Source organism: Tinamus guttatus, unplaced genomic scaffold (assembly GCF_059628265.1).
Source record: "Tinamus guttatus ecotype Peru unplaced genomic scaffold, ASM5962826v1 Tinamus_guttatus_pri_ptg000634l, whole genome shotgun sequence".
NCBI lineage: Eukaryota > Metazoa > Chordata > Aves > Tinamiformes > Tinamidae > Tinamus > Tinamus guttatus.
The window spans coordinates 723,505-740,620 of record NW_028289168.1 but is presented as its reverse complement, the minus strand read 5'-3'; the positions used below and the strand labels follow the sequence as shown (position 1 = coordinate 740,620).

The 17,116-nt window shown below is 51.5% G+C and overlaps 1 protein-coding gene across 1 annotated transcript; it reads left to right on the top strand.

Moving 5' to 3' along the window:
• Positions 1-15,924: 15,924 nt before the first annotated feature.
• On the top strand, positions 15,925-16,860 carry LOC148592134 (olfactory receptor 14A16-like). Its single transcript, XM_088535599.1, has one exon. The coding sequence runs from the start codon at positions 15,925-15,927 to the stop codon at positions 16,858-16,860; it is 936 nt and encodes a 311-aa protein (XP_088391725.1).
• Positions 16,861-17,116: the final 256 nt, after the last annotated feature.

Below are 17,116 nucleotides of genomic sequence, written 5' to 3'. Positions count from 1 at the left end.
GGTGGCCTGATGGAGCCAGCAAAGCTGCTGCTGGTGCTGTCAAAAGGGAGGGTGGGCAAAGGCACTTTTGGAGCATCCTCACAACCTGCTGGTCTGTCCATGGGCATTGGAGTCTTCAGCCAGTGCTATTCCGGTGGCCTTTGCTCTGGAACAGAGCAGTGATGCACAGATTATGCATCCAGCAGCAGCATCCCTGCACATCTGGGCATGCACTGATGCAAGAAGGAGAACCTGTCCTAAATATTCATGATTTTATTCTGCATTTCCTATATTATAATTCATATTGCTTTCATGTACCCTCATACCAGCTTATTACAAGATGAAATTGGAGAGGACAAATAGCAAAGGTCTTTCCTGCTCTCCCCCACTTTTTTTCTCTACTTTTTCATTTTTTTTTTCAGTAGGATTTGGAGGAGGACCTGGAGCAGAGCCCACAGCAGGGCAGCAAGGCTGCAGGTTGTCACATTTCCAGACTCTTCCCATCTGCCGGCCTGATGGTTATCAACCAGGTGGCCAATCCTGTGAGGACAGCTTTAAATTGGGAGTGACTCAGGGGAGAAGAAGACTCCAGCAAGAGGGAGGAATTGACGAGCTGGGATGGCCAGGAAAGGTGCAAGTGATGTGGACAAAGGAACCCCTGGAGAGAGCAGTGGGATGCAGGGAGCTCTGCTTAGGGACAGACAGAGAGCCTGTCAGGATTGTAGGGATAAGGATTAGTGGGCAGAGCAACAGAGCTGGCCTTTGTAGATGTCTACTATGGATCTCTAGAAAGCATCTGTCAAGAAGAAGAATGCTCCATACAAACAGTTGGTAAAATTAGGAAACATCTCTGGAGCCCAGCTTGACTAAATAGGGAACTTGGTTTGGAGGTTTGGCGTTTGGCAAGACGGGACCAAATTCCTGTGGGATGAAAGAGCACGAAGTTTGAGTGCAGGCTGAGATGAGGGTGAGCCTCAGCTCCATGATAACTGCTGCGGGCTGCTCTTTAGGTAGAAGTGGGATGGAGGACAGTCTGTGACAGAAGACAGTCTTCCTCCTGGAGGCACCAAAGCAGGCTCGTTGTTCTTCACTTCCTCAGCAGGTTTTCATGCACTGTGCTGCTTAAGAGAGAGATGATAGTCCAGAAAAGAGCAAAGGTGCCCTTAGCACAGATCCCCCTGAGAACTTTATCTAGGAATCTGCTTCCTGCCTTACTTCATTGCCATGGTCAGTGTTGTGCACCAACATGGTGCTGCCAAAAAAGAAGAATGAAAATGTATTTCATAATGTTAAAAATGGCCAGAAGTTTTGGAAGGGTTAATTTTTGTTATTCTATGAGAACGTTCTGACTTATGACTAAAATCTGCTGAAGGGGTTGGATTCAATTTGACCACATAGAGAGGCTGCTGCTGTTGGAGATTCCCTGGAGCGGTTGTGTTCCCCTGTGGTGCCGAAATCAAGTGTCTGTTAAGACCACTTATTCCCCTCCATCGATTAGAAAGGGAATTCCAGACTACCGCATTTGACAGAGGCAACTGCATGGATGGGGTCTGACACTTATCACTTTGAAAGTGCACATCTGCACTTTTCATGGTTTGAGTATTCCTTCTCCTCTTGCTCTTTATCGTTCAGACACCTCTCAACTCTTCCGTTGCTGCTTTGAGCTTCAGGGAGTCTTTCAGGAGGTTATTCCTTGTAGGCTGTAACATTCCGCTACTGGAGTGGAAAAACAGTTTGATTTTAGCCAGAGTGATCCAAGTCCCCAGTGGCTGATGAGGGAACTGGCAGAGCTGGGGAGCTGAGCAAGAAGGTTCTTCATACAGGTCTCCCCTCAAAAACACTGCTTTTCACACATGTCCAGACTTCATTGGAGACATTCTAGGAAGTGGAGAAAGTGTGTATGGCTGATTCAGAAAATGGAAGAATAAGGAAAGCTCAAAAAAAAAAATAGCCATGTTTCTTTCCCAGGTGCTCATTGTAATCAGTCTAATGATAATACACTCCTTTCCAATTAGCTAGAGAAGATTTGAAAACTGAAGAAAATTATGGCAAGAATCATGGCTCCTGAGGGGTTTTGCATTTGACTGACCTCTTCGGAGTAGTTGATGCTGAGCCCATGAAACACCAATGCTGAGAGGAGACTGAAGAAACTTCTCAAGAAGTTCAAGTCAGAAGCACATCCCCAAGTTTCTTGGAGGGTTAATGGGTCCCACTGTGGTTCATTACCAAGCAAAGCCTCCCCAGGGGCTGATTAGAGCAGAGAAGTCATGATTAAACGTAGGAAAATGCAAAGTGCAGGTGCCTCTGATGCCAAGTCAACCCCACATGTGCGTTATCAAGCAGATTGACCAGAGGAGTCCAGTCCCTGAGTAGGGACATCCTTTCCATCAGGCTTTGCCCAAGGCTTTTGGTTGGAGCAGTGCCTACGTGGGAGTGTTCAAGGCCTAGGGCAGGACACTGATCCAGGACACATTGTGTGCCTGGGGGAAAGCAGGCAAGGAGGCCCTGTTGCCAGAAGGAAGAAGTTTCTTCTCCTAGACCTCAATGGCAGAGACACCAGCCATGGCCAAGAGGACATAGACCTAGTTTTTCAGAGGTTTTGGCACCACCCTCAGCTGTCTCTCCCTTGGGCTCTCCTACACTTTCCCATTCCTGTGCCTGTTTCCCTGCAGCCTGTAGGCATCAAGCTGCTTCTCCACCTTGTTCTCACCCCAGCATCTCTCCATCTTTTCCCATGTCTCTCTGTCCTTAGTGACTCTTCTTTGAAACAATAAGGCATGGCTTGATCTCAGGTCCCCTCCAGGTGACATGATGCACCACAGCACTGCTCTTAAGTGACATTTCTCTTTTCTTCAAGTCAAGTCTGTACCTCAAGCTTCCGTTTGTGACTCTTTCCCCTTCTCTGTTTCTTTCCCACTATCTAAATAAGTTCCATCATCCCTGAAACCACCGTGCAGGCAGTCACAGGCTCCTGCTCTCTTCCCATTAGCTGTAGCACTTCAGCAGGCTAAAGAAGCTCTTGGCCCTCAGCTTCTCCATGCAGATCTTGTGCTGCCCAGGCCTGAAAAAGCAACCTCACCCCAGCAGAAGGGCCTGACTGGGGAAGCCAGGTCAGGTACTGACCCATAGGCAAAAGAGAAAAAAAAAAGGAAAAAAAAAAAACAGTAGATGCCTTAACTTCTTTGCACTGAACAAACACAAACCCTCGAGCCCCCAACTGCCTTGGGGGCCTGACACTGAACTCACTTCATGTGATGAGCAGAGTTCTTCTACAGAGAGCCCCAGCTGGATGCAGTAGCCAGAGGTACTCTACAGAGTACAGAGTAGGGGGACTCCTGTTCATGCAGTCCAGGACATGGTGGCCTCCAGAGCATGTTACTGGCTCACATGCAGCTTGCTGCCCACAAAGGTCCTTCTCCAAAGAGCTGCTGCCCAGACGGGCATTCCCCAGTCCATATCACTGCAAGGGTTGGTCCATCCTAAGGGCAGGACCTGATTTTTGTCCTTATTGGAACACCATCACTACAAAGTAGACAATACTATCCTGCATAGCCAAGCTGATCTCCCAAGACGTGTTCTACTTTTAATGAGCGTCGGGATAGACCATCCTTGGGCTGGGTGGCTGTGCTCCTTAAAGACCTGCTGGCTTTCCTAAGTTCCACCACCCTTCAGATTGCAGGATTTCCCCAGCGGGTGGGAGCCTACGCAAGCTCTCACCCAAACCTTGATCCATCCCATGCAAGAGCTCCTCCCATCTGAGTTGTCCCTTCACATCAAGGACATCCACCCCAACACCTTTCTTCCTGCAGAGCTTGTCATCTGCCATCACAGCCCTCTAGTCATGTGAGTGGTCTCAAAGCATCTCCATTATTCCAATCATGGTTCAGTGCTGTGACAGCTTGTGCCTCTCCATCTGCCCTCCTCTGTGCTCCAGCCTGCATGCACTTGTGTGTGATATTGGGGTGGAGAGCCTCAGCTGTGGCACAAAGAAGAGGTCTGCAATGGAGAAACCTGTTACCATGAGCTAAGGACATCGTGTGTGCAATGGCCCCACTTGACAGCAGTGACTTGCTCGTGTAGAGAGCACTTGTCAGGGCTATGCTGAAAGGAGGTTCCCACAAAGAGAGAAAAGTCTGGAATGCCCAAGGCCAGGGAGAAACAGGAGAGGGATTTGCCTCCTAGGGGTAATTAAAGGCAACTTGGGCCTGTGACAGAAGTGAACCCCGCTCCAGGAAGGACAAGGTGCCACTGAAGAAGTCCCTGGACCTGGGCAGGCTGTGATTTACCACACGGAGGTCATCGTTAGCCCATTTCCTTCATGTAAGGGTGTGAAGAGTTTCCGGAGAAGGAGAGCTACAAGATTTTAAGGGTGAGGCTACTAGAGCAGAGACCTCTTTCCACCATTGGATGACAGGAGCAAGGAAAATGTTAGTGATGTTCACCGGGTGACTGGATGGCAGTCCAAGCCAGGACCTTCTTCCCTGGTGCGTTGTCCTTCAGGGAGGTCAATTCAGCTCTGTCCCAGGCCCCAAGGTGCTGCAGAGGGAGCTCAGGCAGCAAAACCCTCTCCTGCCAAGGCTGGGCAACCCAGCTCTGTTTCCCCCTGGCCCTGGGCTCTGCAGGCTTTGCTCTCTTAGTGGGAATCTCCTCTCACCATCATATTGCCACCTGCTCTCCATGACAGCATGCCCGTGCTCTGAAGGGCAGCCACCAGAAACGCTGTGTCCTTGGCCCTTGGTAGAACAAGTTTCATCATCACCAACCTGTTCTCGGCACCACAGCTGAGGCTTTGCAATGAAAACATGCACAAGTGCATAAAGCCTGCGGCAGAGAGAGGAGCAGATGGAGGTGCCCATCCGACTGAGAAATATTGCTGAAGTGTGCTGGAATCTCACACATGATTCTACATCTCATACAGTAGCAGGGTAGGAGATCTTCAGGAGTGAGCGGAGGAAGATGAGCAAAGGGGCTGCCCTTAGTGTGAAGGGGCAGCTCAGATGTGTGGAGCTCTTTGAACATGAGGGCTAGGGCCTGAGTTCAAGCTTGTAGGTGACAAGGGTGAGACCACAATGGGAGTGACCAAGCACCCAGGCAGGGTGAGGAGGTGGGTACAGTCTCCTTTAAGCAATGTGAGCAAGTGTGCGGCTCAAAGGGCACCCCATGTGCACACAGCCTGCCAGCACTGGCTGCAAAGTTGTGGGAATAGCTGTTCTTGGGGAACAGTGCCCTGGTCTCCGCACATGTCAGCACCTTCACCTCGCCAACCACAGGAGGACTCACGTCTGAGGGAGCCTGAGGCCTCCTTGTCCACCCAGAGGGCATGTCCCAGATGGACTCCCATCAACACTGGCAGCTGCCTGTTCCCAAGTGCCTGTCCCAGGAATCGTTCTCTGGAGGGGACTGTTCACTTGTGACAGTCACAGGCAGTGCAGGGCCAAGAGGATGGTGCCAGGCCTGTTCTTCCAGCATTGCCTTGAACAAGCGGCTTGTGAGGAGCAGGAATGGCCAGACCCCATGGGTGTCCCTGCAGCCAGCTGTAGGGAGCAGCCTGGGGACGTGGTTGAGTTCAGCACCGAGAAAGTGTGGGTGCAGCAGCAGGGCTGGTCATCACTGGTGCTGGTGGGGCAGAGGTGGGAGAGCTCCTGGCAGGTTCCCTTCTCCCAAGCGGAACACGTGGGCTTCCATGTGTGCCCATCCCCGCACCCGCACACGGCTCCCTGGCTCCACTGTGCAGACTGCACCCAGGACAGGGTGCTCAGCCCTGGGGAAATGTCCCTCTGACATGGTCCCCATGAGAGCCCGCACTGCCCTGTCCCCCCACAAACCCTGCTGGCCCCAGCCTTGTACCACGCTGGGGTTGGTGCAGAGCCGTCCTTGGCCTCTGAGCTGGGAGGGAGGCTGGGCAGGGCCGGCTGGTCCTCTGGCTACAGGCACCGAGGCCGGCAGGAAGGAGCTGCCCAGGCAGCCAAACACTGACACTGAAGGTGACCTCAGTGACTCCCCAGGCTCCCTTCCCTGGGCCTCCTGGGTCCCCACTGCCTCTTGCAGCACTGCAGAGCTCTCCCTAGCGTAGACATTCATTGTTTTTGCCCTTTCCATTTGGGTGGCTCCCCTGGAGTTCCTGAAGCTCCATTCATTGCTAGGAACATGGTGCTCTTGGAGATGCCCTGTGCTCTCCTGGAGGCTCCATATGCATCTTCAGCCCTGTCACATGGAAGATATGGCTTGACCATTCACCACTTGCAGGAGCTCTGAGCACCCACAGGTGAGAACTGAATCCAACCCTCCTTCCCTAACTCATCATCTATGAGATCATTACTGGAGGCCCTGGAGGAGCCCTGAGAAGGAAACAGATACTTTAATGGTGAAAGTCCCTGAGCACATTTTAGAATCTGACTTTGGAAGGAGAGGCCAACCTTCAAGTACTGCAGTGAGGAAATCCACTTTTATTTGAGCAAAGCCAGGATTGACACAGAAACGCAAGGACAGACATATTTACAGCAGGTATGGCAATTACACAGAGTGGGTTCATGCCTCTGGCAAAGGAGGATGCATTCAAAAACTTATGTAAAAAAAAATCATTATAAACACAGAGAGAATGCTCAAAGCACAGAACTATCCAAGATGCATTAGGAACCACTTGTTAGGAAGGACAGGGAGCTTATTTCCAGTACCGAGCCAGTTTCATTAGGGCATTATTGAGATCCTTGTTCCTCATGCTGTAGATGAGGGGGTTCAGGGCTGGAGGCACCACTGCATACAGAACAGCCACCACCAGATCCAGAGCTGGCGAGGAGATGGAAGGGGGCTTCAGGTAGGCAAACGTGCCACTGCTGACAAACAGGGAGACCACGGCCAGGTGCGGGATGCACATGGAAAAGGCTTTGTGCCGGCCCTGCTCAGAGGGGATCCTCAGCACAGCTCTGAAGATCTGCACATAGGACACCACAATGAAAATGAAACATGCAAAGAATAAACAAATGCTAAACACAAGAAGCCCAACTTCCCTGAGGTAGGAGTGTGAGCAGGAGAGCTTGAGGATCTGGGGGATCTCACAGAAGAACTGCTCCACCACATTGCCTTGGCAGAGTGGCAGGGAAAATGTGTTCCCAGTGTGCAGGAGAGCATTGAGGAAACCAGTCGCCCAGGCAGCTGCTGCCATTTTGACACAAGCTCTGCTGTCCATGAGGGTCCCATAGTGCAGGGGTCTGCAGATGGCAACGTAGCGGTCATAGGCCATGACTGTGAGGAGACAATACTCTGCTGATACTGAAAAAAAGAAGATAAAGACCTGCCCAGCACATTCCAAGTATGAAATGACCCTGATGTTCCACAGAGAATTGTGCATGGATTTGGGGATAGTTGTGGAGATGGAGCCCAGGTCGAGGAGGGAGAGGTTGAGGAGGAAGAAGTACATGGGGGTGTGGAGGTTGTGGTCGCAGGCTACAGCTGTGATGATGAGGCCGTTGGCCAGGAGGGCAGCCAGGTAGATGGCCAGGAAGAGCAAGAAGTGCAAGAGCTGCAGCTCCCGCGTGTCTGCGAATGGCAGGAGCAGGAAATCATTGAAGGAGCTGCTGTTGGACATTAGCTCCTTTGGGAGTCCTGTCCAAGGAAGGAAAGAAAGCAGAAATTTAGAGCAGACTTGTCTGAGCTAAACCATTTCAGTTTCTCAAAAATCCCCCATATTTCCTCTCTCCCTTAATTCAGTCCCATTTCAGGTGATCCACATTGAAATGGCTGTATTCTCTGCAGCAGGGACCCGCTTCCCATGGCTCCAAAGAGTTGTTTCTGCTGTGCTGCAGGTGTAACTGGATGTGTCAAACTACTCTTTGATTAGTATTTCTGGAGATGCCTGGGAAGGGTGTCTTGCATTGCTTGGAAGGGACTTGTCCTGGAAAACCCGCTGGGAATATTCTCCATTCACCAGCATGAGAGCTGAATACAGCACTCACACTGATTGTGTCTGAAGGAGAAGAGCTTTGTGAAGGATTTGTCCCCATCTATCTTGCCCTCCTCCACAGAGATATTTGTGTCTGAATCTGTCACACCAGATCTGACTCCAGCCAGGGAGGAGAACAGTCAAATGGAAGCAAGGAAAGACCTTACCTCTTTCTAGATGTCGAGATGTCTAGAGACAGACCTTGTCCTCATGCCACTTCACCATCTGCACCTGTATTTCAGAAACTTCAGAGAGAAGGAGTAGCTTTGCTGCACAAAATCTGCAGGAGTCGATGGCCTCCCCTTCCACGGCAGGGCTCTTCAATATGCGGAAATCAAGTGTTCTCCGCAAAAAGATCACTGCAGGAGTCTGTTGATATAGAAATGTGCGTATATATAATATATATAATGGTGCACACACAAACACACAAAGGTGCTTCCTCAATGTGGGAGCCTTCTTAGATAGAACAGAAATCTTTGGCATTTCAATCACTCTCAGCATGAACCCTTGTGCATTCCAACAGCAGAAAAAGGACTTTGTCACAGGACCTGCTTCATCACTGAGCCTTGCCCCTCACTGTCGTGTTCTTGCACCTCACTCACATGAAGGACAACAACACTCACAAGTGAGCCCAGTTCTCCCTGCAAAAACCTCCCAGGAGCAGGGGACTGTCCAGGGGAACCCCCATGTTTGCAGGTGCTAAGGAGCAGCTCAGATAAACCCTGATGCAGCAGCCCAGGAGAAGCTGGTGCTGTCTATGCACTAAGGGATGGCTGAGGGAACATTCAGATGGCCCTGGCAGACTCTTTGGCCGTTCCTTGAATCTCTTAATGAGTATCAGTCTCTTGTCCAAATCTGACCATTTCATTTCCATTTTCCTCTTACCAAGTGGGAGGACCATCTAAGCACCATCTCATTGGCTTCTCCTTCAGGAAATACCTGCCTTGCCTTTCCTTTTGAAAAGTGTCCCCTGAAATGTGCTCACAGCTAGACCTGTGAGCAGAGCTGACCCCCGCAGCACCCTCCCAGCAGGAGAAGGAGCCTGTCCTGGTAGAGGATAATCCTCCCACCCAGAACTTCTCCCCTCAGTGTTGTGGGGAGCTCCCTGGGCAGGCTGAGCGCTGACCTTCACAGGCGACACAGTCACTGCTGCGGGCACACAGCACCTTTGGGTGCAGGGACCCTGCTCTGAAGTGCAGACCTCTCACCCTGTCTGCACAACCCGGCTTCACATCACTGCTGTTTCTGTTGGAGAAGGCAGCAGGATGCCCTGCTCATAGGTGGTATATTAGAGAATCCCTGCTCTGAAGAAGTTCCTCTTCCTCCACACTGCAGAAGCCAGAAGAGAAAAATGCAGCCAGCCATGAGGTGTGATGGGTTCTTATGTCCCTTTAAGGAGCTCCATAGCATTGTCCTGTAAGCAAAAACTCACCGTGTCAAGAGCTGTGAAGGTCTCCTCTGTGCTCCCGCTCCACACTGCCGTTCCCCTCTCACTGCCTTCTCTCCTCCCCTGTCCACAGCAGCAGGCAGTGCCCGCAGCCCTGCTGCTCTTGGCACAGGAGCTGCTCCTGCACTCGGCTGTCTCTGGGCAGTGCTGCCAGGCTGCCACAAGCTGCCTCCGTCCCAGGAGCCTGGCCCCGCTCAGGAGCAGAGGCCCAGCTGAACTCACCAATTTCTCTGTCCCTCGTGCTCCCTCCTGCTGGGAAATGTTCACTGGAATAGAGTGAAGTAATTACCTGTCGTCTTTTCCCATTCACTGGAGAGCGACTATTTCCAACCTTGCAAATTCTTTCATCAGATGTTCACTACCTATGAGAGATGGAAATGTGCTACTGTGGAACACCCGATTCTCATCTCTGACCTAGGCAGGACACCTAGTTAGGACATGAAGGGAGCTCCTTGACACATGTTTCAGGGATTGACTCAAATGTGTCAGTCTGGGCATCTCATGCTGGTCTAGAAGCCCCTGGCATGAACTGGGATTCAGAAAAATCCTGCAAACTCCACAGGCAGGTCAAGTGATTCCACTTTCAAAACTGAAGTGAGCACAACATAGAGGTCTGCAAGAGAGCTCTGTGTCCAAGCTGCACTTGCAATCACTGGAGATGGAGGATGGGAGTCAGTGGCTCCTGCACAAACACCTGGGGACAGTTGAAAAGACTGAGGAGGTCCAAGGCATGTGCCAGGGCCCACATGCTCTGATGCAGCTCCTCAGAGACCTGCATCATCCCAGAGCATCAGGGTGGGGGCCTCAGGAGAATTGCGTTGCCCATCTGAAATGACCCCAGATGCTAAATACAACAGGAGCCCCATTAACTATGAAGATGAGGCATAGAAAGATGCTTGTATTAAGCAGCATCTCTGGTAATTCAATGCAGATACTTAATTTGATAGCATAGAAAAATGCTGGCAGGGCCTTGTCAGATGCCTGGGGTATCCAGCACAAGCATGTGTCTCTAGCAGATATAGTAGGGCAGGAAAACCATGCCCCATTGCGGCGCTTGCCGGGCAAGTGCCCCAGGCTATGCTGAGTTTCCTACCTCTACCCTAATCAATGAATTACAGCACTGACTGCAGGGAAAATTGTCCCACCTACATGCAGAACTGTCCCACCTACATGCAGAATGCTGCAAAAAGAGGAGGCACATCACTCCAAGCTCTGTGCTCTGGTCTCTGAACTCTCAAACCCTTCTAGCTCCCCTCCCCTGAATTCCTGCTCACCCTGCTAGATTGTATGAACAGGGACTTCTTCAGTAGCACCTTCACTATTCTAGAGATTGCTTCAAGAAATCTGCCATCCTGCCCTGTCCCTCAGGCTAGGCAGGTGTGACAGTCACAAGTGCTCCATGTGCCCACCTACAGCACCTGCACACATACACCCTGGTCCCTATGGCACTCGCATGGTCTTTGGGTGCCTGGCTCCCCTTGAGTATCTCCTTTCCCATGCTTATTGGCCAGACAGGCCCAGCAAAGGTGCTACTGGTGCTGTCAACAGGCAGAGTGGGCAAAGGCACTTTTGGAGCTTCCTCATAACCTGCTGGTCTCTCCATGGGCTTTGGAGTCTTCAGCCAGTGTCCTTGGGGTGGCATTTTCTCTGGCACAGTGATGCACAGATCATGCCTCCAGCAGCAGCATCCCTGCACATCTGGGCATGCACTCATGCAAAAAGGGGAAACATATCCTAAGGATTCATGGTTTAATTCTGCATTTCAGATATCATAATTCATATCACTTTATTGTAAACTCCCACCAGCTTATTACAAGCTGAAAATGGAGACATGAGCAAAGATTTTTTTTTTTACTTTACTTTTTCTTTTTTAGCAGGATTTGGAGGAGGACCTGGAGCTGAGCCCACCACAAGGCAGCAAAGCTAACGGGTGTGACATTTCATTTGGAAGGAGACTCTTCCCATCTGCCCACATGAAGGTCATCAACCAGCTGGCCAAGCTAGTGAGGAGAGCCTTAAATAGGGAGTGATTCAGGGGAGAAGACTCCAGCAAGAGAGAGAAGGTGATGGCCTGAAATGATAGGGAAAGGTGCAGGTGAGAGAGCAGGGGGATGCAGGGAGCGAGGCTTAGGGATGGAAAGAGAGCCAGTCAGGATTGTTGGTATGAGGATTAGTGGGCAGAGCAACAGCTATGGCCTCGTCAAGATCTCTGCTATAGATCTCAAAAAAAGCAATAATGATGAGGTCCCCATGGTCTTCACCAAGACACTGTGATGGCGTCTTTCTCCATGGTCTCCACCAAGACATTGTGATGGGATCTCCATAGTCCCCACAAAGGCATCATGATAGGGTCTCGGTGGTCTCCACCAGGGCATCGGAATAACGTCCCCATGGAAACCACCAGGGCTTTTTGATGGCAGTGGTGTCATGTCCATAAGGCCGCTGTGAGGGGACGGGCCCCATGGTGACCATGCGCTTGTTGGGGACAAAGACGCCAGGCTCCCCACTCTGAGGACAGCAGCTCCATCAGGAGGGAGCAGCTCCCCTTGGTGCCAGTGTCAGGTCCCCACGGGAGGATCCTGAACATGGACAAGGAGCGGCAGGTGAACGCCTGCTCCCAGCCCACAGACGGGCTCTCAGGCTTGCAGGAGAGCGGGAGCGAGGTGAGCAGTGGGGCTGAAGGGAGAGGCAGGCAGCAGGGATGGCACCAACATGGAGAGCACAAGGATGGTGTCGAAGGGGAGCCAGGATGAGGGGAGAGTTGAGAGCTCTTCTGGGGAAGGTTCCTTTATTCCTGGCCCTGGGCGTTGGTGTAACTGGGTAGATTTTGTTTTTGCAAAGTTGGCCCTGCCAAAACAGAGCATTCCCCTGAAGCTGGTCCCCAACTTCCTGCACCAGTCGAGAGAGGATGACACCTCCGAGTGTGACGTGCTCTGTGCAGACAGTGAGGGGTGGTGGGGACAGCTGTGGGCAGGGGGCTTTTCTGAGCGCTGGGCTCTGAGTGGGACAAGGAAACCTTACAGGTATAGGCCTGATGGTAACAGAAAGGTTTAGAAAATTTGATAAAAAAAAATCTAGACAGAAATTAAGAGAAAGAATTAAAGAAAAAAAAATGATTTGTTATACTTCCCGCCATTATTCATTGTTGTGTTTTAGTACACTAGACTTCGGCATCATCATTTGTTCTTGAAAAGGGAAGTGATTTTCAGAAGTGGGTGGGCTGCAGTCCCAGAGTCCTGCACAGCTGGTGCCATTCCAGGTGCCGTGGTCCCCTGTCCCCAGCCTCCCTCTGCAGCTCTGAGGGGCTCTGCTCTCTTGTAGGTCCCTGCCAGAGCTCTCAGGCCCATGCAGGTCACTCAGAGACACTGGGACATCTCCAAGTCCCTCTGGGTGCTGGTGCTCGGACACTTGAGCTCTGCCTGCATAGATGAAGGACTGTTTTGAGTGTTTTCCAGCGATGAAAGAGTGGAAATCTTCAGGAACTTTCTCAACCTGCTTTGGAGAACTATTTATCTGCCCTTGCCTTTTAGTGTCCACTGCTCTCTCCATTGGACTGTAGAGGAAATCTCTGTGATCGCCCCCATATTTTCTATGTCTTGAATACATGAATCATTTGCGCAGCCCCTCTGGGCAGCCCCTCTCCCAGCATAGCACTCACCCCCACTCCAGGCATGTTCTGCCCCTGGAGGTCTCCTGTGCTCCATGGTGCCTCCATAGCCCCTTCCAGGAGGATGGGCATCTGTCCCAGCTCTGTAATGAGTGGGACTGTCCTCAGCAGATCCCTCCTGAGCACTCACCCTCTCCAGGGGCCTGGGCACCAACAAGTGGCAGCTGAATCCAGTCCTCTTTCCCTAACTCAGGAACATGGCTGCACAGCCCTCTGGTGTATCAGCCAAGCCTCCCGCATTTGTATCATCACAAAATTTGCTGGGAGTGCACTCTGTTCCTTCTTCCAGGTTACTGATGGAGAAGTTGAATAGGATTGGACCCAGTACTACTCCCTGGGGGACACAGCCGGCTCCAGGCCCCCAGTAGACTCTGTACAAATGTCTGGGCACAAGTAGGAAAACCTGAGAGAACCTGGGGTCTTTTCCTAGCAACTACTAAAGAAAGGCAGAGTTTCCTCATAGCTCCTGCACATGCAGATGTGCTAGAAATCCCAGGCATGTATCATGGCCTTGCAGGCCTACTTCAGTGTCCCTGAATCTAGTGTCCGAAATGAATTACAGTCACAGTTTACATTGTCAACATCTCCATGTGTCTCAGCTTCCTAGTGAGTGTGGCTCTAACACTAGTGAGCATCTAGTGCTATTTCAGATGGCCAAGGAAGATGCCCACCGGGCCCTGACCAGGCATTCTAGAAAGATGTGAGTATCACATTTGCTCTATCAGAGCAATAGACACTAGCCCATGCCTGGGACAACCCTGTCTCTTCAGATGTCACCTGGTGTCACCAGGCAACTGACTCCCACCCTGCATCTGATGTGGTTACAGCAGAAGCTTAGACGAGGACCTCTCATGCAGTGATCGTTGGAGTTCATCCTTCAGCTTGGGAAAGGGGAATCCCAGAACCTTTATGTCCGTGGAGTTCTGGGCAGGGAGCTGAATCCCACTGCATGCCAGGGGCTTCTAAACCAGCATGACATGTCCATATTGACAGATTGGAATCAATATCTGAACCATGGTTAAATGAACTCCCTTCTTGTCCCTACCTAGGTGTCCTGTCTAGCTGAGAGATGTGTATGAGGGCTTTCAGAGCAGGATATTTCCAAATCTGGCAAATAAGAGGTGGAAAATTTCTGATGAGAGCAATTGCCCTTCTAGCATCAGTCTTCCTTCAGTACTTAGAGAGGGAACATCAGGGAGTGTTGAAGTCTATTCTAGTGATAATTTCCCAGGAGTAATGAGCAGAAGGGATAGAGAAATTGTTGAATTCAGCCGGGACTCTACTTCAGAGCCCCTGCTCAGGAGCAGCAACTGGAGACAGAAGCAGCTTGTGGCAGCACTGCCCAGAGACAGCCGAGTGCAGGAGCAGCTCCTGTGCCAAGAGCTGCTGCTGCGGACAGCAGAGGAGAGAAGGCAGCGAGAGGGGAACGGCAGCGTGGAGTGGGAGGACAGGACAGAGCTTGTTGTGGGAGCAACCTTCACAGCCCTTGACACGGTGAGTCTGGCTGCAGGGCAATGCTGCTGAGGTTCCTGGAGGGCTCTTCTGAACTCAATGCATGTAATCACGGATTGAGATTGTAAAGGTCTCTCTCCTGGAGTATCCAGGGTTTAGCAGGAGGAGGAGATGCTTCAGGGCAGGGATTCCCTGCTGCACAGTCACAGGGACAGGGCATCCTGCTCCCTTCTCCCAGGGAAGACACAGGGGTGTGAAGCTGCGGTCTGCACCCAGCTCTGCATGGGCTGTGATTGAGAGCAGCATCCCCCAGGCCCAGGGTGCTGTGTGCCCGGGACAGTGACTCTGCAGCCTGCGAGGGGCAGCACTGCCCAGGGTGCTCCCCACAGCGCTGCGGGGAAGCGCTGCGTGGGGAGACAGACACCCGTGAGGGCAGGTTCATTCTGCTGCTAAGAGGCTGTTGCAGAGTGAAGTCTGCTCACAGCTCCAGCTCATACACAGGGCATGTGCGAGGGGTCCTTTACAGGAGCAAGATCAGAAGGGCCACTTGAAAGGGAAGGAGCTTTCCTTCCTCTCTCTGCTCTTTCAGCCTCCTGAATATTGCAGGGCAAATGAAGGAACAAGTTTTCTGTTTTGACAGGGAACTGGGAGTCCTAGATCTTCATGCCTAGAGATCAATAGGTCTGTGAGAAGCCTCAGCAAGGTGCTTCACGCCCACCTTAGCCTACAGGCAGCATCCATATCATCTTTGTGGATTCATTGGACCTCATGTGACCAACTCCTTAGGATCTGCAACTGCAGAGCTACGCCTGGACATGGCCCAGAGGTTTCTGTAGGGCAGAACTGAGCACACAGAGGGTGATACGATATGGGATCTGTGAGCAATGGCAGGGACAGGGCACGGGGATAGAGGAAGAGCTGGTGGCAGGGACAGCTGCAGGCAGCAGAGATGGGCAGGGAAGGGGCAGGAGGTGCAGGGCAGGAGCCGCCTCCTCTGCAGCCAGACCTGCAGCAGAGGAGAGGGGCAGCTCTCCTGCCACAGGTCATTGCCTGGAACAATTTATGGAACAATTCCATAAAACTATGTTCCTCAAACCCCTTTGTGTAGTCTTGGGAGTAAAGATACTGAAAAGCCTGTCTACATCTTGAGTGGATTTCACCTGACATAGAAGGTGAATGTCCAAGCGTGCCTCAGTTTCTGCTACTGTACGGCATGATAGACTCCCTGGAGTTCCCGTGTTGATGTCCCTGCTCCTCACAACAAACAGTGCAAAATGGAGTTCAAGCAAAGCAACTGCACTAAGATACTCTTACTAAAGGGAGGTAATGGAGGACGGTGTCAGACAACTGAATGACTTCACGGCATTTTTCTTCAAAAGTTTCTCTTAACTTCTCCATATCTTCTATTCTTTAGAAGTCCCATGTGACTGGAAGGAACTAATGTCCAACAGCAGCTCACTCATCGAGTTCCTCCTCCTGCCATTTGCAGTCACGCGGCAGCTGCAGCTCTTGCACTTCTCGCTCTTCCTGGCCATCTACCTGCCTGCCCTCCTGGCCAACGGCCTCATCATCACAGCCGTAGCCTGCGACCACCGCCTCCACACCCCCATGTACTTCTTCCTCCTCAACCTCTCCCTCCTCGACCTTGGCTGCATCTCCACCACTGTCCCCAAAGCCATACACAATTCTCTGTGGAACATGAGGGTCATTTCATACTTGGAATGTGTTGGCCAGGTCTTTTTCTTCCTTTTTTTCGTATCAGCAGAGTATTATCTCCTCACAGTCATGGCCTATGACCGCTATGTTGCCATCTGCAGACCCCTGCACTATGGGACCCTGCTGGGCAGCAGAGCTTGTGTCAGAATGGCAGCAGCTGCCTGGGTCAGTGGCTTTCTCTATGCTCTCCTGCACACTGGGTACACATTTTCCCTACCCCTCTGCCTAGGCAATGAGGTGGAGCAGTTCTTCTGTGAGATCCCCCAGATCCTCATGCTCTCCTGCTCCGATTCCTACTTCAGAGAAGCTGGGCTTCTGGTGCTTAGTGCCTGTTTAGGCTTTGGGTGTTTCACTTTCATTGTGGTGTCCTACGTGCAGATCTTCAGAGCTGTGCTGAGGATCCCCTCTGAGCAGGGCCAGCACAAAGCCTTTTCCATGTGCCTCCCACACCTGGTCGTGGTCTCCCTGTTTCTCAGCACTACACTGTTTGCCTACCTGAAGCCCCCCTCCATCTCCTCCCCATCTCTGGATCTGGTGCTGGCTGTTCTGTACTCAGTGGTGCCTCCAGCAGTGAACCCCCTCATCTACAGCATGACGAACAAGGAGATCAAGGATGCATTGAGGAAGCTCATTCATTTGGTACTAGTTCCTCAGAAATAAACTGCCGCTGCCCATCTCTCTGCCCGTTCATGTCAGTCTTGGCTTTGCTCTAATTAAAGGGGATTTCCTCATTGTGTTGCTTGAATGTTGCTCTCTCCTTCCAAAGGCGCATTTGTAATTACTCAAGGGCTTTCACTCTTCAAGACCCTGTTGCTTTGCAGGGCTCTCCATGGGCTCCGTGCAATGTCCTCATAGGTGACAAGTTAGGCAGTGAGTTCTGGATCCAGTTCTCACTTGTGGGTGTTCAGTGCTCCTG

Excerpts from the sequence above, each read along its gene's own strand:
- LOC148592134 (XM_088535599.1), top strand. The coding sequence starts at position 15,925 with ATGTCCAACAGCAGCTCACTCATCGAGTTCCTCCTCCTGCCATTTGCA.